Below are 25,246 nucleotides of genomic sequence, written 5' to 3'. Positions count from 1 at the left end.
CTCAAGGCCCCTCGTGCATCTCACCCGTCAGACCTGGGGTGCATTCGGGGCGGCGGGGGGCTGCGCATCGGCTCCCAAGGCACAGCACGGCTCCGAAGCAAAGCCATGCAAAGTCCCCCCTCCCCGGTCACCTGGAGGCATCCGGGGAGGGGCAAGGGGGGGCTGCAGACCACCAGCTACTCACTGCGAGCCGGTAACTCTGCATCATTTTATCAAACTCCTCATCAATCTTTTTATATTTCTCCTCCGTCTGCGGGGTCAACGCAAACACTTCATCCCCTTCCGGGCTCTCGCACTCCCTGTGCTTCTTGTTCAGCGCCTGTTACGTTTTGGGGCGGGGGGGGCGGGAACGGGGACACGGGGAGGGTGTCGGGGAGGGATCAGGGGACGAGGTTGGAGGGAAATCGAACAGAAGAAAAACAAAACAAAAAAAAACATATAATGAAGGTTTTCTGGCCAAGGGGCAGGTACTTACACCGTATCGCTTGAACAGGATATCCAGATCCTCGCTGCCTTTACGGTATTTATCCTCCATCAAGGGGCTCTGGTCTATCGAGTCATCGCCGTCGGGCTCCGGGCTGTCACAGCCGTTAAAACCTTTCTTTCTTAACGTCTGAAAACACAATCGGGACAGTTTGAGATCTGGGAGTGGGGATGGGGAACACGGGCGGCTGCCTGGGATGGGCAGGGCCCCCCAAAAAACATCCCCCGGCCCATAAAGACGAGGACTTGCCCAAATTAACACCTTTGCCCCAAGATGACGTTGACCTCAATGGGGTTAAAGAGTCAGGATCCGGCCCTCGGGTTTCGACGCCGGGGTGTCTCTAATTAAGGAATTACAGTGTGGGGATGGACGGGGAGAAACTTCTTTGCTTTCAAAGGGTCTGGTTACGCCGGAGCTGAACTTGGCCCCGTACCAGCTCAGCCGCATTCGTCACCTACAATTACTACAAAGACAAGGCGGGGAAATAAACCTTAACGATATCTGCTTGCCTGCTAAAAATAGGGAAAACCTCCTTACGCACAGGAAAATAATAAAAACAAAATAATAAGCAAAAAGCAGCTTGTCCCTGGCAAAAACCAGGCGGGTGGCATTTACCGCGCGCGCCGCGGCGGGAGCATCGCAGGAGAGGGCGCGTGGCCCGGCGCCAGCCCGCGGGCGCCAGCCCTGCGGGGGGGTGACACGGGGCGGGGGGTGACGGTGACAACGCCCCGGCTGCAAAGGCCCAGGGCGCTAACGGAGAGCTGACGACGCAACATCTCCTCCTTTGCTGCAGGAGCCCGGCAATGGCGCGCCCGGGCTACGGCGAAACCCCCCCCCAAAGCTCTTCCTTCACGCTCAGTAGCCAATTTGCAGATTGCGTTACACAGGCACGTTTAATCATTTTATTTTCAAAATACCATAAGCAATTAGGCGTTATTATGGAGCCGTCACTTGCCAATTTTTTTGTTTTTTCTTTTTTTCTTTTTTTTTTTTAGAAGTCAAAGCTACAGAATTTCCTGGAAGTCTTGATCTCTTTTCGTGCCAAATTCAGCGGGGAAGTGGGGGGGGAAAGAACCTTGACAATTCTCTGTCTTCCTAAACAGTAATAAACATCTCTATTTTGAGGTTTTGAGGCCAAAACGTATCGTGGAGTGGCTCCCCATCTACCTGCAAGCTCCGGGTAACAGAGCTTGTAGGGGAATTTTGGCTGGTGTAGATAAAAACCACCTCCAGAGCGGATAAAAACCATCTCCAGAGTGGATAAAAACCATCTCCAGGGCAGAAAAAAAGCCGCCTCCAGAAGGGCCGGGACGGCCGGAGGCAGGTTTTGCTCGGCATGGGTACGGCACCCCGCGCCGCCCGGCTCGGCCCCTTCCCCCCGCCTCGCTCGGTGGCCGCTTGCAGCGGGTGGCAACACTCAAAACGACAGGCGCCAAACCCATCCCCCGGCCTGTTTTCTATCCGGCTGAAGCTTTTCACAATATTTTCAATTCAAATGACCCCTTTGCAGTCGTAATTTTAACACTCATTATTTAGATTTAATCCGCAGAGGGGAAAAGTCCTGACCCACGCCCAGCTCCGGCAGCGAAGGGTCCGGCTCGCTCCTGACCGCGGCGGCATCCGAAGCTGTGTTTGGAGTTACCAGTAATTCCTGCTGCCTAACAATTATTACCCAATTACCTAATAATAACCCCTGGTCCCCCGAATTTGTGTTATTTGTTGTCTCTTTACAGAGAAGGGCGCCGGGAATGCGAGTTATTGGCAACCTGGGAGGTTCCCAGGGCTTTTTCTGCAGGTTCCCGAGGATTTTTCCCTATTATTTTTCTATTTTTGTACGTGTCCTTGTTTGTTCTTAGAACGAGCCAAAAAAAGGAACGAGCGCTGCCGGTGGGGAAGGAACGGCTTTAGTTTGTTTTTTTTTTAATTGGAAACTGAGGTTTTTTCAGATTTTTTTTTCCCCGAAGCCTTTTGTTTCACCGATGCAGCCGAAGGACGGAAAGTTGAGGCCTTCTTTGAAAAAGAATTTTTAAAAAAGAAGTTTTTTTCCTCCTTGTCTCTCTCTCTCAGAAGCAAAACGGAAAAAGCTGTTCCATGAGCAGCGGAAGGGATGAAGCTGGGTTTCCTTCGGGTGCTGGCTCGGGAGACTCTCCAGTGTCTAATAGGGGGCTGTGCCCACCTCGCAGCAGTTGTCTTCACAGGGGCAGTATCTGGATGTCCCACTTCTGCCCTCCCATTCTTGGCTGGGAAACATGAAGGTGATTCCTCACGTCCCTGGAAGCTCTCCTCCTCTGCCAAAGGCTGCCAGCAGGTTCCGGAGCCGGGGGGTTGGACAAGCAACCATCCCCCGGGACCCTCAGAGAAGGGACCCTCACAAGTGAATTTTCTGGAAGAGGTTTCAGCAGAGCAACAACACCCTTCTCCTTTCTAAAACCTGCAGCAATGAAGTGGCCCAGGAGTTTTTAAGTGGCTTCCAGCTCCCCTGGCTCTGCCCCATATTTACCACCCAAAGAAAGCACAGGGAGGAGCAACGGGCAGCTGCAGCTGGCTGCGGTGTTTTGCCATTTCTAGATCTGCATGAAATCGTCCTGGGGGTTGTTCCTGCAAAGACTCTGTCGAGGCAAGCGGAGCAATGGGGAAAATCCAGCTCCGTTCACCCAGAGCCAGAAAAGCCCCTCCAAGCAGCTCATAGCATCGCCCCTCTCTGCGCTTCCCAAGGTCTTTCTCCTCTGCGGGTCTCATATATTTGGTGTCTAACACAGCTTCAACTTAGACACCAGCTGGTGCCTTGGTCTCTTCCCTTTCCCTGGCCGCTAACGTAATGAAATTAGTTGTAACTTAATTGTCTTTGAGACTCACACCGCCCTGCCGAGTTCGGTCCACAGCACAGAATCACAGAATCATTAAGGTTGGAAAAGACCTCTCGGATCATCAAGTCCAACCGCCAACCCAACACCCCCAGGCCCCCTAAACCATGTCCCCAAGTGCCGTGTCTGCATGTCTTTTAAATACCCCAGGGACGGTGACTCCCCCACCTCTCTGGGCAGCCTGTGCCAGGGCCTGACCGCTCTGGCAGGGAAGGCATTTTCCCTCATCTCCAACCTAAACCTCCCCTGACGCAGCCTGAGGCCGTTCCCTCTCGTCCTGTCCCTGGTGACTTGGGAGCAGAGACCAGCCCCCCCCTCACTCCAGCCCCTCTCAGGCAGCTGCAGAGAGCGAGAAGGGCTCCCCTCAGCCCCCCCTTCTCCAGGCTAAACCCCCCCAGCCCCCTCAGCCGCCCCCCAGCACACTTGTGCTCCAGACCCTGCCCCAGCCCCGCTGCCCTTCTCTGGACACGCTCCAGCCCCTCCAGGCCCTTCTTGTCCCGAGGGGCCCAAACCTGAGCCCAGCACTCGAGGTGGGGCCTCCCTAGGGCCGAGCACAGGGGCCCCATCCCTGCCCGGCTCCTGCTGGCCACACCAGGGCTGACACAAGCCCGGGGGCTGGTGGCCTCCTTGGCCACCCGGGCACTGCTGGCTCATGCCCAGCCGGCTGTCAGCCAGCACCCCCAGGGCCTTCTCCGCCGGGCACTTCCCAGCCCCTCTGCCCCAGGCCTGGGGCGCTGCCTGGGGTTGGTGTGACCCAAGGGCAGGACCCGGCCCTGGGCCTTGTTAAACCTCACACAACTGGCCTCGGCCCATCGCTCCAGCCTGCCCAGGTCCCTCTGCAGAGCCTTCCTGCCCTCCAGCAGATCGACACTCCCGCCCAGCTCGGTGTCACCTGCCAACTGACTGAGGGTGCCCTCGATCCCCTCGCCCAGATCATTGATGAAGACATTAAACAAGGCTGGCCCCAACACTGAGCCCTGGGGAGCCCCGCTGTGACCGGCCGCCCGCTGGGTTTAGCTCCGATCACCGCAGCTCTCTGGGCTCGGCCGGCCAGTTTCTCACCCAGCACCCCGACCTGTGAGGGGTGGTCACGGTGCCCCCATCCCCACTCCCGTAGGAAACTCGCTGGCAGCCCCAGGAAGCATCGAGCCAGGCGTGCGAAGCGGGAAGAGCTCCGTGAGATTGGATTATAACCCTTGCCGCAGCACGGGGCTGCCAGAGCCGCGGGCAGGGAGGGGAAGAAGGGGACGGGGACGGGCTCCAGAAATGGCGCAGCAGAGGACGGGGCCGATGGGCAGCGCAGCAGGACGGGAAGCACCGGCGGCGGTGGGTGACCGGGGCCCAAGTCGCAGCAGGACATGAGCCAAAGCAGCACGGCTCGCAGCAATCTGCTGCTCAGAAAGAGGTTTGGAATGACAAAACGCCATTTCTAGCCATATGAGCGTCGGCTGCTGGGGTTTTTTTTCTTTTTTTTTTTGACAAAAAAATGTGTGTCCCACATTTTCTGCTTTTTGACAAGATGATGTAAAAGGAAAACAATCTTGCTGGAGCGAGAATCAAACCCAAAGATTCCCATTTTCAGGATTTCTGCAAGGTCTTTTAGAAAAGAGCTTTTCTTCTCGTTCCTCCTCGTTCCCTTTTCCAGGGCAGAACAGAAGATGCAGAGAGGCATGAAACGTTTTGTCACTGGGTTGCATCCAGTGGAGCACAACTATTTTTCATACAAAGTAGATTTACATTCAGTTCCTTCCCAGCAGAAAATTATCAAAGGAGAAAACCAGGGTGCGAACTACACATGGCAAAAAAAACCCCTCTCATCATCGGGTGGTCTCCTTGGTGGCCCCAGGTCCCCCCACTCTACTGGGAGTCCCCCCATGGCAGGACCCGCTGCAGGTCCTGCTCTTCCAGGCGATGCTCCCACTCCCGTGATCCGAGCTCGTCCGAGAGCAGATTTTCCAACCCAAAGAGGGTGAGAGAGCAGCAGGAAACACAGAACATGTGAGAGGAAACGCTGCTCGACCAGGATGTGGTCGACTTCCCTTGGAGGGGGGAGACTCAACCGCCCCAGGCTTTGGGGAAGTCTGGATGAGCACGAGGATGAGGATGAGAATGAGGATAAGGATGAAGACGCAGCACCAGCAGCTGCCTCTGCACTTCGCCGCTTCCCCACCATCCTGCAAAATGCCTGATTTTACACGCTCGGGGGAACGACAACCCCAAGAAGGAGAATTAGGGAAAATTCTGCTTCCCTGGGACATTCAGCCAAGGAAAGGAAAGAAACTGCTGTGTGACTTTAACTGGCTCTGGAGCATCCCCGTGCCCGGCTCGCTCTGCTCTCGTCCAAGTCCCTTATCAGAAACTGGCACGTCAGCTGGGCTGTGAGGAAACGAGAAGCGACAGCGAGGAGCAAAGCCGGCGTGATCCCAGCCTGGGCACGCACGTGGCACCCAGCGTGCCTGTCTGGGGGCCTCAGCTGTCCCCCGCCTGATTAAGGAAACCCCCCTCTCTGCATTAAGAGAGATTTTCTCAGATTTAAAAGCTTGCAATGGCCGGGACTTTGCCAGGCACAGAGCGAGCCGCAGGGGTTGCGTGGCTGAATCCCACTCCCGACAGCCGCTGATGAGCCTCGGCGTGGCTGAAACACGGAGGCGCCCCCCCAAAAGGCAGCCAGGGTGTTGAACCCCTCTTGAACCGGGGCCGGGTACCCTCACCCCAGAGCAGCTCTGCCTCTCACTACATATCCAGGGGGATAAACCCCTCAAGGGCATGCCCATGCAGCATGTTATGGGGTGTCCTCAGTGCCCCCCACAGACTGCACCCCTCCAGGACCAGAAAGAAAAAGGGGATCTCATGTTTACTTCAGTTTTAAAACATAATTTGAACAGACCAACTTTTACAGCCTGGAGTTGGTGGTACCAGCCCCAGGAGGGTTTGGGTACCAGGAGCCCCCCAGCCCAGCTGCGAGAGGAGACCCTGGTTTGGCCAAGCCGCCAGAGCCACCGCTCACTCCCCCTCTGCCAGGAAAATGAAATCAAGAGGCTTCTGCCGCGATTCACCCAGGTCCCGGCTGCTCCTCATCCCTTCTGAGATGCCGCCAGAGTCACGCAGGGTTGCACACCCCCCCCCCGTAGAAAGGGGCCACAGGCGTTACGGGGAAGGCAGATGCATCAGCAGCCCCTTAAAAATCCACTTAAAATCATATTTGGTAGTAAATTCACAGCCTGTGCCTTCACAGCTCTATGAATGCTTGATGCTGGGGAAGCTCCAAGGGCACGAAGATACTCTTGGAGGAGTCAAGTTCAACCGGGAGCCACCAAGAAACATTGGATAAACTGGAGGGTGTGAGGTGGGGTCACAGCTGGGCTGGCGGGACCTGGCCTGGGCAAGGGGAGATGGAATTCAGCCCCAGGAGCAGGAACAGCCTTCCAGGGAGGGGATCTGGGAGACAAAAACGGTCAAAATCTTCGAGCAGACCTAACCCTGCTCCAAGATGAGACGAGGATGGGGAGGGATGCTCGAGCGGCCTCAAAACCCGCCTGTGCCCCAGCGGGTTTCGCTCCGAGGCGGCTGTGCCAGCAAGATGTGCCGAGCCCGGCGAGTTTGGGCTCTTTTTCTTGCCATCCACCAATATCCTTCCGCTCCCGATGTTCCTCTCCTCGGCTTTGGATGCAGATCCAGCTTTTCATGTGGTGCAAACACAGTATTTCTTTGGGTGCCAAGGACTGTGTGTAACTTGTCGGCTTGGGAGTGTTTGCATCTTGGACCATAAGGGAACAGAGAACGCTGCCCAAAATGTTTACGGTATTTTTAGGCCAACACAAATCTGTTCGACGCTGCGAGCGCCGCAGTCTGAGCATCCCGGAGAGGCTGGGTGAGGCTGCGCTGACTAACGCGGCGGGGAACCGCGCCTGCAAAACCCCGGCATTTTCACGGTGGACGGACGCTACCTGGCTCAAACAGGCCAAAAAGGATATTTTTGAACCATTTCTAAGGCCTGTAGGCAACCATGTGCTGGCAGAACAGTCTCCAAACCCCAGTGAGGGCAGGTTGCTTGGCCACGGCTCAACCCACTTCTGCTGTGGTGGCACATCGGTAGGAACCGGGTGGACAACAAGGCGAAAACCTCAAGTCCAAACCTCTCAAAAAGACATATTTCACAGAGAAAAAAAAGGAGGAAAAAAAAAAAGAGGCAAGATTTAGGAGGTAGGTTGGTTTTTCTTCCTTCGCCTTCACGAAATCAAAGCCTGAGCGAACTGTCCGCGATGCGCCAAAGGGATTCAAAGGCAGAAGCGGCGCAGCCCGAGCGGCAGGAGAAGCCGATTCCTCCAGCAGCGCTTTGAAGTGCTGAAGCTTCGTGCCGTGCGAGGTCCGAGCGGAGCGGCTGCCTCTGATCTGCCCGGGGCCCTCCACGGGGCCGTGCCGCTCCGCTCGGTCGCTGACGGCTCCGCAGGCGTTAATGGATGCCCACCTGTGATGGCAATAATTACCCAGCCAAGCCTTCCATTTGCCCAGGCGTAAAGGCAGCTGCCCACACGCTTGAAAAGCGACAACCGAGCGGCTCCCGCCTTCGCGGGTGCTGCTGGGGGAGAGGATGCGGCCGACGGCCGAGATGCCGCTGACACCCTCCGGCGAGCCAGATGCCCCACGCCCGAGCCCAGCACGCTCCGCCGGCGGCAGGGGTGGGGGCAAAGCGGTGGGGAGGGCCAGCACGGAGTCACCGACAGCAAATGGCGGCTGAGCACCCCCTGCGATGCCGGCGGGCTGGAGGAGGAGCGCGGCCTCGGCGGCAGCGAGGTTTGGACACGGTGCCCTTGGCAGTGCCGGGGTTGGTCAGACTGGACTCGCCATCCTTGGAGACCCGCAGAACGCAGCCGGACAAGCCTTGAGCAACCCCACCTACCTGCAGGGTTGGACCAGAGGCACCCAAAGGTTCCTCCCAACCTAAATTACTTTGTGATTCAGCCGCTGGCGCCCTCCTACAACCCCACCGTGCATGTCTCAAACAACAGACAGGCCAACGTCACCAGCCGCACCAAGGCACCCCAGTGCAGCAGCCCTGGGAGATGCCTCCAAAACCATCCCGTGGTTTGCCTGGACGACAGGGATGCCCCGCAAAGCAAACCCGCACCTCAATTTTATGGCAGCAGATCAACACATAACTCGAGACAGCTTCAAACTCTACCACCCAGAACTGAATATTTTTGTAGGCTGATCCAAAAAGATGCAAAATCAGGCCGGCACCGAGTGTCGGAGATCTGCTCGCTCCCATCCCCGCCCTGCACCGACCTCCGGCCTCGGCTGCGGTGCCAGACCCGGCCCTGGCTCCGCAACGGCAAAGCCGGGGAGAGGACGAGCGGCCTCACCTCGATGATGTCCGCGTTGGTCCGGCTCTCGTGGGGCTCGTTGTACTCGGTGTACTTGAGCAGCACCTTGTCCATGTCGGTGCTGGCATACTGGAACAGCTTGTTGGAGTGGTTGAAGATGATGAGGGCGATCTCGCAGTCGCACAGGACGCTCAGCTCGTAGGCTTTCTTCATCAAGCCGAACTTGCGCTTGGTGAAGGTCACCTGAAAGCAAGGAGAGCCACGGTCAGAAGCTGCGCCCACGCTGCCACCGACCCGGCACCTCCTGGAGAAGAACTGGGATGACCACTGGAGGAAGAGCAAAAGGAAGGGGAGGGGAGAGGGAATCTTCTGTCCCCAGTTGCCCGAGCTGGACAACCACCCCAAGCTCTCCCCTCTCACCTCCCTCTTCCAACCGGTTCATATTGCTGCCTATTTTGGGATCCTCCAAAGGCAGACACTTCACAAGCACAATGATGATTATCAGCGTTGGAAATCACATATTGCCAAATCAAGAGAAAAGAAATTTCAGCAAAACCCCCAACAGAGCTACCATCTGTCCAGGGGCTTTGTCTTGTTGGGTTTTTTTTTTCTGTTAAATTTGAATATTCAAGCGGCGGAGACCTCGTCCTCGCCCGCTGCAGTAACGCTGCGAGCACCCAACCCCGCGAGCCACCGAGCCGGGGGGCTCGTCCGCCCCGAAGCAGGTCAGGGTGCTGCTCCACCCCACTCGCCCAACCCACCCCATCCCTCGCCCGCTCTCCTGCTTCCCACCACCCACTTCTCTTGGGAGGCTGTGCTTCCCCAAAGGCACCCCGAGCCCCCCGCGCCGGGTGCTCAGCCAGCTGCCGCCTCCCTCTTGCTGTCCCCCGTAAGCTCGTCGGGGCATTTTTCCGCATTGCCTGCCCGCCCGGGATCGTGGCGCCCGTGACCGCGTCCCCTGTCCTCCCCAACCTGCCCTGCCTCGAAACGAGCTGTCGTTAGAGCTAACGAGGCGTCTTTCGCAGGGCTCATCCTTGCGAGCTGGCTGGGGGACAGGACGGAGCCGGGCGCGGGCTCCAAAACCCGCTCCAGACGTCGGGCTGCATTTCCCAGCCCACACTCGGCTCTTGCCACGACGCTCCTAACAGGACCCAGCTGGTGGGGAAGGAGCTGCTTTGGGGCTCTCCGCCCCGGCTGCAGCGCAGACAAGCCGCTGAAGGTCCCTCACCCCCCTCCCCGCAACGAACAGCACGCTGCTGGGGAACGGCGTGATGCTTGGCCAATACCTTCTTAGCAAATAAAAAAAGAGAAAAGGAAAATAAGAGGCAGGGAGGTCATTGCTTTGCTTTAAGCATTGCTCTCGGGGGCGGAGCAGTAGCCCGGAGAAGGGCTGGAGATGAGCCGAGAGGCCCTTGGGTGCCGAGAGCTGCTCCGTCGCCGCGCACGTGCACACGAGGGCTCGACCCCACTTCGGGCCTCCGCCACCGCATCGATTTTGCCGCTTTCATTTGCAGCATTGAGGGAGGAGAGCGAACGAGGCTCTCTCCTTCACCCAACTTGAGTTAGCGGCATTACGGTCACGGTCCAAAGAGCTTAACCCGGACCTTCCCCATCCGCACCGGTGGTTTTGAGCGTTGCCGCTACGGTACACCCACTGGGGTCCTGCACCCACCGGGGTCCTGCACCCACCGGGGTCCTGCACCCGGCGCCAAGCACCCATTGAGACAGAGCCGCATCCCCCCATGCAGCGGGCGGGCCGAGCAGGGGCAGCCCGGGGTGCGCGTGGTGTGGGGAGCTGCCCACCTCTCCCCACCATCTCCCAGAGATGATTAAGCAGTAACGAGATTTGGCTCTAATTGCCTCATCCCCTGGAAAGTGCAGGGCTGGCACCCCACGCCGCCGCTCCCCGCCACGTGTGCCTGCTCGCACCGCCGTCGGGCTGCGAGTGCCAGCCTTCACGTTGTGGGTGTCCGCCCCAGCTCCGGCGTGCCCTGATGCACATCACTTGAGGGCCAGCGCTGGTGTCATCTGCAATTCCCCCTCCCTGGTGGCATCCCGGACCTCTCGGCCACCCAGAATCGCTGCTGCCACACGCTGGCCCTGGTTGCTCCGTTGCCGAGACTGAGCTGGCAGCACCACGCCGCAGCCGTTGCCGCACCGCATGACTTCAGGTGGGACCCAGCTGGGGTTTTGCTCCTGCATCTCGCAGCGGGACAGGCGCCAAAACCAACCCAGGGCTCGCCGGCGCCGCGCCAGCAGCGTTTCTGGTCTCACGTCCCTGCTAGAGACCGGCTGCTCCACCACAGCTCCGGCAGCAGCCCCAGCCCGGTATGGCGTGCCTCGCTGTCCCCCGCCGAGACGGCCCCGCTGCTCTGACTCACGCTCGAAGCAGCCTGAGGAGCCCTCAAGAGGAAAACACACGGTGTCTCCGCCAAGACAGAGGGAACAGCCGAGGGCGGTTGTTTCTGCAGCTGCCGGTGCCGAGGTCGCTTTGCCGAAAACCACCTTGCCGGGTGCCACGAGCCCGCTCGGCCACCAAGATCGGAGGCAACAGGGTGAGGCCGAGGCACGAGAGAAAGGGGCAGCTCTTGGCCATGAAGACTAGAAACAAGCGTGGTTGGGGTATTGCCCTTGAGCAACGATGGAGAGCGTGGCGTTACCTGCCCCAAACAACCTGAGCAGAGCCAAGCAGAACCCGGAGCCCCAAGTCATCCCTCTGCGGATGAGGGGATATTCCCTCTGCAGGTAGGGACAGGGTGGAGGAGCGTCCCTCTGTCTTGGCACCCCCGCTTCTTGCGGAGCAAAGCAAAGATCTGCCATTTAGCCGGCCCCGTCGCACAAAAGCGTCAGCTAACGCTGCCCTGCGCATCTCCCCGTGACCTGGGACAGAAACCCAAACCTTCCCCTACCGCCGTGCACGAGCCTCATCTAGAAGAATTAACCTTCTAAGTCTAAGAGGGTAATCAAATCTCATGCTTCAGGGCATAAGCCGATCACCAAAGGGGTCAGGAAGGAATTACTGCCCCACACTCGTGGGGGATTTTTGCCTTTCCCCTGATGCAGACCATATTGGCCGTTGCCAGAGTCAGCAGGCTGGCCCTGAAGGACTGACGGTCTGATCTGTTATGGCAAATCCTCTCCAGTAATTCCTCTAATGACATTAGTGACTCTTACTTGCTCTCCTCCCCTGGTTTTGGCTTCTGCTGTAATTCTGGTCTGCTCCAGGCGGGCTCGTGGTCCTTGCGCCCACGGCAGGCAAGACCTGGGCCATGACCTTGGTCGGACTCGCCGATGCTGTAGGTTGGGTGCGAGATGCCTGGGAAGAGCTCCACCTCGCAGCGAAGGCTTTGGAGAGCCCCCGTTCCAACTCAACTCCTCCCGAGGTTCACGACGCCTCGGCGGCCCCGAACCACCGTTATCGATGAAACTCCACTTGCAGAGCGAGTGGAAACGCAGGCGTCGAGGGCGGCTCTGCCTCCGCTTCCCTGCACGAGCGCCGGCGAACCCCTCCTCCTCCAGCGCATCCGCGCACTGCTCCCGCTCCCCATCCCTCCCTCCCCCGACGCAGGCAGGTGCCGCGGGAGCCATCGGGCGCCGGCGCACGCCGAGGACGGTGCACGCTCACCCGCCGCGGCTGGAGCTGCAAGACCCGCGTTTCCCGTGGGGTGAAAACCCCATGCGTAACTCAGCAGCGCCGGGCGCTCAGCTCCTGGGGTGCAGCACGGGAGAGCCGAGCCGTGTCCCCCCCCAAGCCTCGGGGAGGGGCTGCCGTGGAGGCAGGGATGGGCTGAGGATGCTCCCAGACCCTGGGTTTAAGCCAGCTTAGCCAAGAGCCTGCAGCCACGGCGGCCACGCGTACGTGGACGCTTCTCGTCTCCGATCTGCAACAACAGCAGGAGAGGAAGGAAGGGAAGGGGAATGAGATGAAGCAAGAGGGGACGTTTCTGAGCCCAGAGAGCGGATCCTGGCATTGCACACATCTAAGTGCAAAGCAGGAGGGGTTTCACCCCCTTTACTGAGGGCTCCCACTGCCGTGGCTGGAGCAGCTCAGCAACCCGCTGCCCGGAGCAGCCGTTCGTCCCGAAACGTCCTCTCTTCTTGGTGTGTCCTTGCTTCCCAAAGAAAGGGAGCAGCAAAAATAATTGACTGCAAAGCCTGCGCTGGTGACCAATTAAACAGCTGCTGCTTTGCTGACACTCAGCTTAAAACAGGGCTGGGCTTTTGGAAAAGCAAAGCGATACGTGCCGCGCTCGTGTGGGGAGCGATGCTCCCGCGTTGGGTTTTGGAAGAACCAGCCCGGCCGGGGATGCAGCTGCCGTCAAGGGAAAAACCAACATCCCCCAGACCCGGGAGCTGGGCTTTGGGGACAACATCTGAGAGGTGCTAGAACCACGGCACCCGGCTGAGCTGAGCGACTTCTGCTGCTAAATCCCACCTGGGCTTGGCTCGGCCGGGGAGACCTCGGCAAGGGTCTGCACCTCGAGCCCTGCTTAGCCAAGCCCTGCACACTGAGGAGTGGCTCAACGCCCCCCCAAAACGCCTCCCACCACCTTGGCTTCTGCCTTTGGCAGGGAAATGCCTCTTTCCTTTCCCGAAGGCTTATACAACAGGGCTAGGCTGTGCCATCAACCTCCAGCATTACCAAATATTTTCCGTTCATCTGAACTTCTAATGGGGCTCCAGTAGCTGCAAATCCCTCTCTCCCTACGCCACGGTCAGCAGCGCCACCCCATAAAACACCCTCCAGCTTCTTTAACAACCCCTAATGCCCCATTTCCAGCTAATTATGGGACTGAACAGTGCCATGAGCAACCGGGACATTATCAAAAAAGATTTTACGCCCATCCCAGCCGCCAAAAAAAGCTGCAGTGAAGAAAAACTGCAATTTTCTATTGTTTTGCTGTGGAGCAACAAACTAGTTCATCCAATTCGCTTATTTGCCACTTTTTAAGCATTAGGGATATATACACATACTTTTTTTTCTTTTTTTTTTTTCTTTTTTCTGGAATAAAAGCAGTAGAAAAGAAGCATGGTCAACCACGCTGGGGCATCTGCAGCGGTGGCTGGGCTAAAGGCAGAGGCTTGGATCTGCTAAGCCGAGCTCAAGGACCGCGGGAAGCCACAGAGCAAAGGGACCTGCCTGAAAAATCTTGTGGTTACAGGGAAATACATCGATGGAGTCATCAGAGAACAAACGAACAAACCTGGTCCGGCAAAACGCTGCCGCTCAGCCGGTCCCACTCAAGGAACCCGTAAATTAGGGAAAAAACTGTAGGTTTTTTCTTTTTTTCCCTTTGAGATAGGCGCGTGTATTTCTACACACAGGCACATGCGTGCGTGTCTAGGGCTTGGCTTCAACAGAGCCCAGGGGAAAAAAACCTGGACCCATATAAGTTTTCAATTGAAAAAAAGGATAATTTGGGTTGTTTGCGTTCAGAAAAATGGATACTTGTTGTGGCTGTTTTTTATTGGAAAAACCTCATGGAAAATGTCAACTGAAATATATTTTCTGCAAGACAAAAAAAAAAAAAAAGGGGAACTAACTGGAGAAGATACTTTCTTCTGGAAAAGCATTTAGATGGAAACGGTGCAAGGAGCTCCAGGACGAGGAGCAACGCCTGGGTGGGGGCCGCAGCTCCCCGCCACGGCAAAACGGGGCCGGTTGCCCGGCTCTGGGTATCCGCCTGAATCCAGCCCCGGTGCCGCTTGGTTTATGGGCTTGGGGGGGGCGGGAAAAAGCACCACTTGGCCCAAAATGGGATGGAAATGGGTCGTTTTGAAGCAGGACCCTTAAAATACCCGACGGGAGGAGAGCGGGCGCGGAGGGAGCGGAGAGCCGAAGGGAAAGCACCGACCTGCCGATTGCGCTCGTCCGTGATCCGCTGGATCTGGATCTTTTTTCTCCCCATCTTCTCTGGAAATCCTCACCGCACCCGGGACGACTTCGGTTCAGGGGAGGGGAAAAGTAACCCCGTTTTAAAATGTTTTCATGAAAGAGCGTGGGGGGGCTTTTTTTGTGTGTTTTTTCGGATGAAAACTAAACCAAAAAAAGCCAAAACAAACAAAAAAAAAAAAAAAAAAAAAGGTTCGCGTCGCTCCTTGCTCAGTTCATGGTATCCTCCCGCGTGGCCGGGTCCCGTGGGGCTGCGCCGTCAGCGGCTGCTCAGGAACCTGTGCGAGGAGAGAGACAGGAGTGAGACCCAAACCCCCTCCAGGACCCGGCACCCTCCCGGAGTCCTCCCCGCCGCCGGCACGGCTCCGGCCCCCCGGCCCAGGGCAGCTCTCTGCTCCATCCTCCCGCTCAGCTCTGGCGCCAGGAGGCTTGCAGAGGGATTTACCCAACCTGGTCGTGAACAAACCCCAAGGATGGAGCCCAAAAAACGCCCGCGCCACAGGACACGTGTGGGCCGGGCACGCCGATGCTCGTCGAGGAGGAGGAGACGGCAGCAACGAGCCTGTGAATCATTATTCCTCCGTGACACTCCAGACTTCTTTTTTTTTTTTCCTTTTTTTTCTCTTAATAAAGTCATAAGCAGTCGAGTGGCTGGTGATTAGCTGGGGCAATTTAAATCCGTCTCCAATTTCTGCGTTAATCTTCAATTTGGAATTTTAAAATGTCTTTATTTGATTACTTAAAAAAACCCTATAATCAGGCACAGAAACCTAATTCTCATGGGCGAGGGGAAGAAGGACTCCGAAGGAAGCCGAGACAGCCCGGGGTTCGACTGGGCTCGACAACAGCCGGACGCCGGTTGTTTCCAGCGACCTGGGGGGTGTGTGGATCGACTCGGGGGTACCCTTTGGTCTACACCTCCCCCCCAAAAGGGGCGAGAGCTGCGGGTCCCGAGGCACCCGCATGGCTCCTTCCTCAGCCTCGCTCCGTGAACCCGCACCGGGTGACGGGGCGGAGGCTCAGCCCCCTCCGGGCACCCCGACGCTGAAGGCTGTACCTGGGTGTACCCACCAACCCACCACCGACACAGCCCCCCAAGCCCCATTTCACCCCATTTTTTTCAGCGTGCATTGCATTGCAGCGAGGGGGATAAAGGGGGAAAACCAGCCAGTTCGTTTTTCTGCAGGTATGTTTTTCTTCTGATTCTCCCTCCCCGAGTGAATTGAAGGCGAGGGCGCCCCGTGCCAAGACCCGGGCAGAGGGAAAAGCCAGTCCCAAAATAGCTTCCGATCTGCCTCGGCTTGGCAGGCCCCAGCCCTCGGTACAAAAAGCATGAAAACACCCCAGCTTTTTCTTCTCTCCCATCATCCCAAATGACGGGAGCATCCGTGGGCAGCCCCGACCGAGCTCCTCCTGCTCCCCTCCCACCCCAGAGCACGCAGCCCCCCAGACCCCGCCGAAGCCCCCCAGCAACCTTGGCCCCGTCCTTCGCCTCCGCATCAGACCACGCTCCGACAACAAACAAGCCCTGACGGTCCCGCTCCCACACTTGTTTTTCGGGGTTCATTGACTCGCGTGAGTCACTAAATCTTTCTCTCTGCTCTTATTTTGGGTAAAATTATTCATGGCGCATCATGCTCTGGGGTTACAGTCCTGGCTCGAGCAGCCGAGAGGGGAATGGGGAGACTTTTCCCCCCCCAACATCCACGATTTGCTCTCCAGGGAAGACAAGCAAAAGGACAGCAAAAATCCCACCGGGAAGACTCTTTGTAGGGACAACCCATGCAGGGATGGCATTTGCTGCTTAAATCATTATTTCCCAAAATCGGTCTGTGTCTCCGCTCCCACCAGCAAACGGGAGGGACCATCCAGCCGTGAGCAGCACCGGTGCCGTGGGGGGATGCTGAGCCCGTGCTGGGGGATGCCCTTCAGCTACTGGTCCCCATTTTCCTTTGAGCAACCCTGGAAAGGCTGGTGCCAGAGCATCGCCAGACCCTGGGCACCGCCAGACCCAGGGCACCACCAGTCCCTGGGCACCAGTGAGCAGGGGATACATGTGCCAGGCTGCCACGATAGCGTCCCTCAAAGGCCAGTGACCCTGGAAGAGCCAAAAATAAAATGAGAATTTTTTGTTTCATCCACCCCAGGGCGTCCGCTCGGCTTTTCCACCACCGTGAGCCCACGCAGGAGAGAGTCGGCAGCCCCGAGGCCGGGGGCTGAGGCGAGGATTTCACACGCGTGGAGAAAATTTGGCGGAGGAGGAACTTTCCGCTGAGTTTGCTTTGCAGCTTTTCCCTTTGGAGTTGCAATTTCTTTAAACTGGCTGAAAAATATTCACCTTCACCGTCTTCAAAACCACCAGCAGCAGTGTGAAGTAGCAACAGCTCCACATCCGGGCCCAGGGCAAGATGCTAATTCTTTCCTTGTGCTGCAGCTCTTGAACAGATAAACCATCTGAAAAGACAGCGGATTTACTGTCCAAACCAGAGAGGAACTCTCCAGAAGCAACAATAAACACTGGAGAACAACAGGCAGTAAATTTAAACCAAGTGAAAGGAAACATATTTGGTTGTGGGACTTCTTCACAGGATGCTATCGTGGCCAAAAGCTCTGCGGCGTTTGAAAAAGAGATGGGATGTTTGTAGGGACGAGGAGAAAACGCCGGCGCTGCTCATCCCTGTGCCGAGCTTCACACGAGCCAGTGCTTCTTGCATGGGAGCGGCGGCATTCAAACCACATTCCCCTCCCTGTCCCGCAAATAAAAGCCAGGTGTTTTGATATAAATCGTCTTTTTCAACCACCAGACCACGTTCCTCCTGCTGCTCCCCAAGCCCAACTCCTGGGTCCTGGACACGCCGGCTGGGTGGGGACCATCGTCCCAGCCTTGGGGCTTGCTGATGCCGCTTGATGAAGTCCCCCAAGGGAAAAAGGTGATTTAACAACACTTTTTTTTGCTTGTCATCGTGGGGAGAAAAGGAGCCGGCCGCGTGATGCTCTTGAGCCCTCTCCCCTGCATGGGAAGGAAAACATCCCGTGGCGGGCGCGGTCCTTGGATGGGGCGAAAAGGAGGGATGGAGAAAAGCACGGCACTGTTCGCTGCCCTCCAAACTCATCTGCTGGAGGGGATTTAAAACTCCTCCCTGTTCTCTTCATGTTCCCGGTGTTCGGATTTTGGGGTGGGTTTATTTGTTTGTAGGTTGGGGTTTTTTTTTCCCCAACATATTTTTAAACCCAGGTATTTTCACGTTTCCTGCCCAGGTGGCTGTTTCAGAAAGTCCGACCACACGCTCAAGTTTCTGATCAGCATCTGCAAGCGCAAGAAACCTGGAGAGACTCCCCGGCTCCTGCCCTCCGCGCCGGCGCCGCCACTGCCTGCTCGGACCCGACCCCGAAGCCGTGCACCAAGCCTCCGGAGCTCCCTCTCCTCCCCCAGCTGATTGCTCGGGCTCCCTGACTGCCCACCCCAAAGCACCAGCATCACCCCCCCTCCGTGATCAGGTGGGATTTAAGCACCTAAACACAGCCAAGCACCCAGAGCGCAGGGCTTTTAAAAAGAGAAACTCCCAAGTAACTTAACATTTGGGGTCTTGGGTGGTTTTATTCACTATAATATCCCCAATCATTAAATAATTTTTTCTTCCTTCTCAGACAGCAGCTTCTTTACCCTTAGCCTGCTTTTCCAAGGAAACGGGGCTCTCGCCACCCCGTGGTGCACGCGGGATGAGAAGGCACCCACCCTGCGCAGCGCCCGAGCCTCAGCGCCCTTCCGCGATGGGGTGAGGCGCCAACATCCCCGAGCCGCGACACGAACACCAGCGGATGGGCTAAGCCCAGCCCTTGCAAGACACTAGAGAATCTCCGCAGACTGGTTTGCCCAAAACGTGACCCAGCCATCCTAAACCAGGTTCGGGGCAGCTCAAACATCACGAGGCGGGGCCGGGCTGGGCTCAGGGCCACCCTGGGCGCCCGCAGCCTCCCCGCCACGCCGGCGGTACCCATCTCCACGGTGACCATCTCCACGCAGCCACCGAGCATCTCAGCCGCCGCTACACCCCGCGAGGAGGAACCGCCGCGGCGCAGGGGGTCCGACGCCATCGAAAGGGACCTGCAAACCTGCCGTGAAGCAAATCAAGGCCGTTGCATCGGCAAAAAGTCATCCCGTCCCTCTTTGGGCAGCCGGAAACCTCGGCAAGGATCGGGAAAGGGGAAATCCGGCCTCGCCGCAGGGAAGCGGCGAGAAGCGCTGGGACAGAGGCAGCCCGTTAGCGCCCGCATCCCTCCCTCCTGCCCTACACCCCCTCGCGCAAGGATGACTATCACAGCAATTAACACACATGCCAATTAACTACAAGCAGGTGCTGGTTAACTCTGTGCTGAGTAATTCATACCCGGCTCCAAGTAAATTGCTTTAAATTGGAGAGACGGGTGAGGGAGCGGAGTTAGCATTTTGCAAATGGGGGAAGAAAGAAAAAGCAAAGAGGAATCTCAGCTGGGAGATGTTTTTACAAAACAAGGAATTTGGGGGTGCTGAATCCACAGCTCCAAGAGCTGGGCAGGCAGGAGAGTTACTATCTCCTCCAAGTCCTTATTTCTGGATTTCTTCCCCCGACTACTCGGATTTCCCACCTACTTCACCTATTTCTCACCGGTCCCACCTTGGCGTTGCACGAGCAGCAGGGTTCTTTGCACCGCTCCGTCACTCCTCCCTTTTCCAGTTCTACTAAATAGCCCCATATTTCTCTCTGCGCGAGGAGGGGCACGTAAGAGTCTCACATCCACTTTCTATGGCCATTTGCTATTTTTAATATACTTTTATTGCATCCCTTTTTAGTTGCCTCCTTACTAAAGTTAGCCGTGACACGGCCGCTCCTCTCGAAGGCGACGGTATTAAGCCATCCTTCCTTAAAACCCCACCTTGTAAAGCCTTGTGCTCTCAGCACGGTGTCAGCTTAAATAAACCAAACGTTGGCTGCGCAGCTGCGAAGCGAAGATCAAAAAGACGAATCCCAAAGGTTTAAGAAGATAAATAAAGGCAAATAAACGCATCCTTTCAAAAAAAAGTCTTTTCCTTCTGAGCCTTGCTTCTCCCACGGGCTCCCCAATCCACTCGTGCCTGTGCTGAAATACGCGCTGGAGCCAGCGCTACGAGCGATGGCAAAATCGGGATGGGTTCGCTGCGGCGCCGGCTGGAGGGACGTTTGCGCCATCTCCATCCCCCAACCCGAGGCCAGCGCCACGGGGACGGCCTCGGCCGCAGGGAGACCTGCGGGAGCAGCTTCAAAGGTCAGTCGGAGGTTGGAGGGAAAAGAAGGGAAAGGGGAAAAAGACGACAAACGCTCGCCTGTGAACATGCTGGAAGGACCAACGCGGCTCATCTTATGGAGGAGCTGAATGGGAGGGTGCCTGATAACGGCGTAGAAAGTCCCCGATTGAAGGGAGAAAGGCAGGAGCCCAGCCCAGCCCAGCCGCCCACTCTGCCCAGGCACCGGACGCTCTCGCTGCGGGACAAACCCATCCTTTACCCAGGATTTGCCGGAATTCTCCCAAAGATGGGTTTATCCTCCATGAAGCGAAGGGGCTGACTGAGAGCACCAGGAGAAGGGGTCATCCCGGTCAGGCATCCTCCCCCCGGGGAACACAGCACCCAACAGGACTGAATTCACTGAACCCAGCCCAGCAGAACCAACATTTTGGGGGGGGCTCTGGGTTTACCCCCCACCTTGGAGCATCTCCGGGCAAGGCGGGCCACTGCAAGAGAGCTTCAGCGCGCAACCTGTCGGCGCACGGGTTACAAGGTGCAGGCTTTGCCCCGTCTCTCTACCCACAGCAGGAGAGAGCCCATACTGGGGAAACGCTGCTGCGCTGCAAACCAGCCCGCGAGCTCAGCCTGCCATGGGAAGTGGTTTACACCCACCACGCCGATGGCGCACCGAGCCTCCGCGGAGCCCTTCGCCTCCCCGCGCTGGGGTAGGGCCATGGGGAAACAGGCCGAGCGCAGGGAGGGAGCGGTGATGCTCTGGAGGCGACGATGATGCTTCGGAGGTGGCGAGAGCAGCCCCACGCCCCGCTGCAATGCTCCCCCCGCCGCAAACTCGCGGCTTTTACCGAGAAAAGCAGTTGAGTCAAGGCGCGCCGTGGCCGCGCTGCCACAAGGAGCAGTCCGGCAGCACCCGCGCAAAGCCCGGACTCTCCACCCGCTGCAAAAGGGCCTTAAAGGCAATTGCAAACAAAACAGCAAACCTGCAGCGGAGGTGTCCGAGCCTCGGCCCGAGGCTCCCGGCACGAACCAACAGAGCCGCTTCCCCGCCCGCGGAAGGGAATCCGTCCCTTAAGGATATGGATTTAGCTCAAGTCACCTCTTGAACCCGACTGTTTAACTGCAGTTCTTGCCTTCCTGTTTCCTTTCTCTCTGCCGGCCGGCCCTGTCTTTTGTGACTTAATTGTTGTTTTTTTAACATATCCTCCACGCTGACACCAAGGACTTTTAGTTTCCCTCTTGGTGGCTTCTGGATCTGCAGGACTGGCTTCCTTCTCCTCTGCAGAGCCAAGGAAAACCCCCTTCCCTAAAAATCTATTGCCTGTAGTCACGTTAATGTTGCTCTTCCTACCCCGCGAAGCCACCGGCGTGGTGCTCGCCGTCATCCTACCAGCCAGAGGCCGCTGACGGACCAAGCTGGCTCTGCTGCGGGATGCGGGGTGCAGCGCCAGCAGCAGCAGCCCCAGCTCCCCCGGGACGGATGCACCCAAGGGGAGCTGCATCCCCGCGGGGACGCCCGTGGCATCGCAGCGGGCAGCGAGGGCAGATGCCTGCGCTTCCCCAGCCCCGCTGCACATACCCATGAAGGACTCCAACTCGCCAGCATAGCATTGTTTAGCACCTCTTTATCTACAAACCGAGATCAAAACCACACAAACATGCTAAAGTCTCCTCCAAAGCTTCTATTCTGGTTTCAGGATGATGCTATCTGGGTTCCTGTGTCGAGCCTCCAGATGCAGGCAGGGGGAGGGGAGAGGAAGGCGGCCGAAATGCGGCTCCGGAGCAAACCTCCCGCTCGGAAATGCAGCTGCAGGGCCCTGCTCGGCCGAGCCCTCCGCGGGGCTGAATCCTGCTCCCCCAGCGGGTGCAAATCCAGCATCGAGCTGCAATTTCTCCTGCACACCTGACGCCCGCGGGAGGGACCCGATTTCCCCAGGATCGGCAGCAAAACCAGCAGCTCGGGTCCTCCTGCCTGCGCAGGATCCGTCCCGCTGGCTGCAGGTACAAACCTCGGGAGGCTCGGGAGAGTAGAAGCGAGGCTGGATTCAATCAGGCCCCCGAGGAATTTGAAAAAGACACATATATTCCTGACCCAGATTCAGGCGCTCTCTGGAGAAAAGCAGATGCCAACCGTGCAGCCAGCTCTGCCGAGCTGTAACAAAACCACGCGCCGTGCCAAGACCAGCAGAGTCTGGGGGGAGGGAAAAAAAAAAAGCACAGCCCTTAAATGATGCTGGAGAACTGGCGTTTGCCTCTGCAAGGCAGGGGTGAAAGAAAGGATTTTGAGGAAATTATTAAACCGGGGTTGATTTTCTCTTCCCCTGCAGCTCGTGCACCCGTTTGCACCCAGGCAACACCCACCAAACAAGGGTGACCGCCCCAGTGTTGGCGCAAGGACTGCAGGCACCGCGGCAGCACCCGAACCAAGGCACCCCGGTCCCCCGCGCCGTGGCTAGCCAGGGATACCGTCACCTCCGGCACCCCGGGAGCGCACCCCGGGCTGGGGGCTGCGGAGGCTGCGTGACGGCGGGCACGGCCGGCCACCTTCCCCGCGCCGCCGGCACGGCCAGAGCCAGCAGAGGCTGGAGGGGACGTGGGGGAACCGGCAGGAGAAGGGAGGCTGGGCAGGAGCCCCAGGCAAGGTCACCGGCGAGCCCGCGGCCCCGCTCCAGGGAGCCATCGGTCACCCCGTGCCAAGGCGAGGCCTCCGGGAGGAAAAGCCCAGGGGATGAGGGCAAGCGGGGACCCGCAGCCCCTCACCCCGCGCCGTTCCCCGGGCGGCAGACGGTCCTTGCTCCCGGAGGGAGATGCCGCAGGGACGGACAGGTGGGGACGCCGCAGGGCACGGCGTTAAACTGGAGGGGTTGGACACCCCCTTGTTAAAGCAACCTTTAAAGCACCCTGGGAACAGCACCGTGCAAAGGCTGATGCAGCCGCCGGAAAAGCCCTGCGACCTTGAGCAGTGACCTTGGCGGTGCCATCCGCGTCGCAGGGGTCACCCGTCACCCCGAGCCTGGCTGCGGTCCCCTGGGCGTGCACGCTGAGCCTGGGGACCCCGCCAGCTCCGGCACCCTGCTACGGGCACAGCATCCCCTTTCCCAGCCGGGACCAACCCCGTGCACGGGGCGGCCCTAACCCACCTCCATCCGCCCTCCATCCGCAGGGTGGAGCTGGGGACCCCGCGAAGCCGTCCCCCTTCCCTCCTGTCCTCTATCCATCACCAGCTCCGGAGCTGGAGACTGGGGGTAATTTTCCCCTCTGCACTAAGTAGGGTTTTCTAAATGAAGGGAAGCGAGAGCCCATTATCCGGCTCCGTCGCCCACCCCCACGGCTCCCTGCAGGGCATGAAATAACCACCTGCCAGCTCCCCGTAGCCCCGCGCCGCGGCAATGATATCGCAGCTTCCCCTGTCACTATTGTCAGAGCAAAATTTAGATACCTGGTAATGAGGAGGTTTAATATGACAGATGAGAGGTTGACTCATTAAAAAAAAAAAAAAAAAAAAGAGCGAGGAGGAGAGAGCTGAATTCAGGGCCGGATCCTGCGCTCGTAACTCAGGAGGCTGTCAAAGTTGTCCCCGTGCTGGTGGGGAGCAGAAGCAGCTCTCGACCCCAAATCAGACCCACGGGGGGGGCCTTTCGCCAGCGCCGACGCCACAGGGAGGAAAAGGCAGGGATGCAGGAGGAAGACGTGGCTACTGTTTTAGGGGTCGCCCAGCCCTGCTCCCCACCGAGCTGCCTCCCACCCCCAGCGCAGGGGGAGCCCAGGAAAAGCCTCGGCACCTGATGGCAGCGACGTTTCGCTTTGAGGGTGTTTTTCCTCTCGAATGGGAAACTGTAGAGCGAGATGCAAACCTGGGGCGAGGGCAGCCAAGGCTCCCTGCATCGCCGGACCTTGACATCGCCCCCCATTTCCTCGGGCACCCCCCAGCCCGAGGGTGCACCCCAGGGCGCTCCTGTCCCCTGGTGCAGCCCAGCACGGTCCCTGCTGCCAGCAGCCTCACTCCAGTCATCGGAAGGACATCAATGACTTGCAAGTCCCAAAATGCAACATGCCAAAGGGGGACAACCGCTGCCTTCAGCTCCTGCACGGGGGGCAGGACCCCACCACCGGCACCCAGGAACTGGGTCCCCAGGGGTGGCTCAGCAGCGTCAGGAGGGCGAAACCCTCCCTGCAGGGAATTTAGGGGCTCTCCATGCACGGGGATGGGATTTCCCCCCGTAGCAGAGGGGACAACTCTCTCCCCATGGCAGATTTTACCCAGGGGAAACTCCATGAGACCCGACTGCTGCTCCAAGCCACCCGCGAGAGCGATGGAAACCCACGGCAGCCCCACGGGACGTGGTGGAGAGCGAAACTGTCCCGGGGGAAACACTCCTCTCCCCTCCCATGTCAACGGGATGGGATTGGGGAGGCATCCTCTGCAGCCAGCCAAGTCCTGCGGGCTTGGGCATCCTGCGGTCACCTTGCCTTCGCCCAAGGGCAGCGTGGCACAAACCTCCATCCCCATCCCCAGCAACACGGCCGGGGAACCCGCACCCCATCCCCACCCAGCAAGGGACACCCGAGAGCCGCTTTGCAGACCCTCCGGCACCCAAAGCTCAGCGCAAGCCGGGGCTGCCGCGAGGCTGGAGGTCCCCAGTGCCATCCCGGAGCTCAGCCCTCAAGCATGATCCTCCCTCCCAGCAGCGCCGTTCCCAAAGGCTCAGCCCTTCCCCAAGGGCCACCGAGATCTTTCAAACCAGCCTCCCAGAACCACCTCTTTTCTTTTTTTCCCACCCCCGAGCACTGGTGAGTAATAGCAGCAATGCCAAAAGTCACGGGGCTGCTGGTTTTATTTGCATCTACCAACCGCTGACTGCATCCATGCCCAAAGCAGCCGCCACATCCATCGGGTCCAAAGACACAAAGGCAACGTAGAAGCAGATGTTGCTCCTGCATCGCCCCATCCCACGTGCGTGGTCAGGGTTTACCTGCCCTCAGCTCCCAAGGCAGGGAGCACTGGGCTCTCCAGGGGCTGCAGGGTCCAGCACGCCTCTGGGGTGCGGAGGAGCTGGTGAAACCAGGAGCTGCCCATCGTTGGGAAGGGGATGGTGGTCACCAGCTCCACTTGACCATGAGAAGAAGGATAAAAAGCAAAATTTGCCACTGATATGGCAATGCTGAATACTGGGAGGGAGCAGAGCTCGCCAGAGAGTCCCTTAGAGAGGTGGATGGGAAAGATCTGGCCAACACCACCAGGAATGGGCAGGACCAGGCTCCTGCCTCCATCCCAGTGCTCAGACTCAACCATCGCAGCTCCTACCAGCCCCTGGCACCTCCAACTGGGAAAGAAAGCCACAAAACCTGGCGCCCTGGCCACCTGCTTTGCTCAGAGGCGGACCTGCCTATCCACCTGCACGTGCCCCCACCATTTCCACCCCA

The 25,246-nt window shown here is 58.2% G+C and overlaps 1 protein-coding gene across 11 annotated transcripts in view; it reads right to left on the bottom strand.

Annotated features, from left to right (window-relative positions):
* MEF2D (myocyte enhancer factor 2D) overlaps positions 1–25,246 on the bottom strand; it is a 79,343-nt gene that overhangs the window by 21,403 nt on the left and 32,694 nt on the right. For 7 of the 11 annotated variants that reach the window (XM_064475122.1, XM_064475121.1, XM_064475127.1 and 4 more), the window contains 3 exons: positions 14,528–14,843; positions 8,712–8,915; positions 476–613 (listed from right to left, as the gene is read on the bottom strand). In XM_064475122.1, coding sequence (XP_064331192.1) covers positions 476–613; positions 8,712–8,915; positions 14,528–14,581 — 396 coding nt within the window. In that variant the 5' untranslated portion in view covers positions 14,582–14,843. Of the gene's footprint in view, positions 1–184; positions 320–475; positions 614–8,711; positions 8,916–14,527; positions 14,844–16,903; positions 16,926–20,805; positions 20,895–25,246 lie in introns of those variants that run through there. The other 4 variants (XM_064475129.1, XM_064475131.1, XM_064475125.1 and 1 more) reach the window with 3 other exon arrangements.

This window comes from Phalacrocorax carbo, chromosome 28 (assembly GCF_963921805.1).
Source record: "Phalacrocorax carbo chromosome 28, bPhaCar2.1, whole genome shotgun sequence".
In the NCBI taxonomy this organism is placed as follows: Eukaryota; Metazoa; Chordata; class Aves; order Suliformes; family Phalacrocoracidae; genus Phalacrocorax; species Phalacrocorax carbo.
Note: the sequence above shows the minus strand (reverse complement) of the source record. Positions and strands in the feature narration are given on the sequence as shown.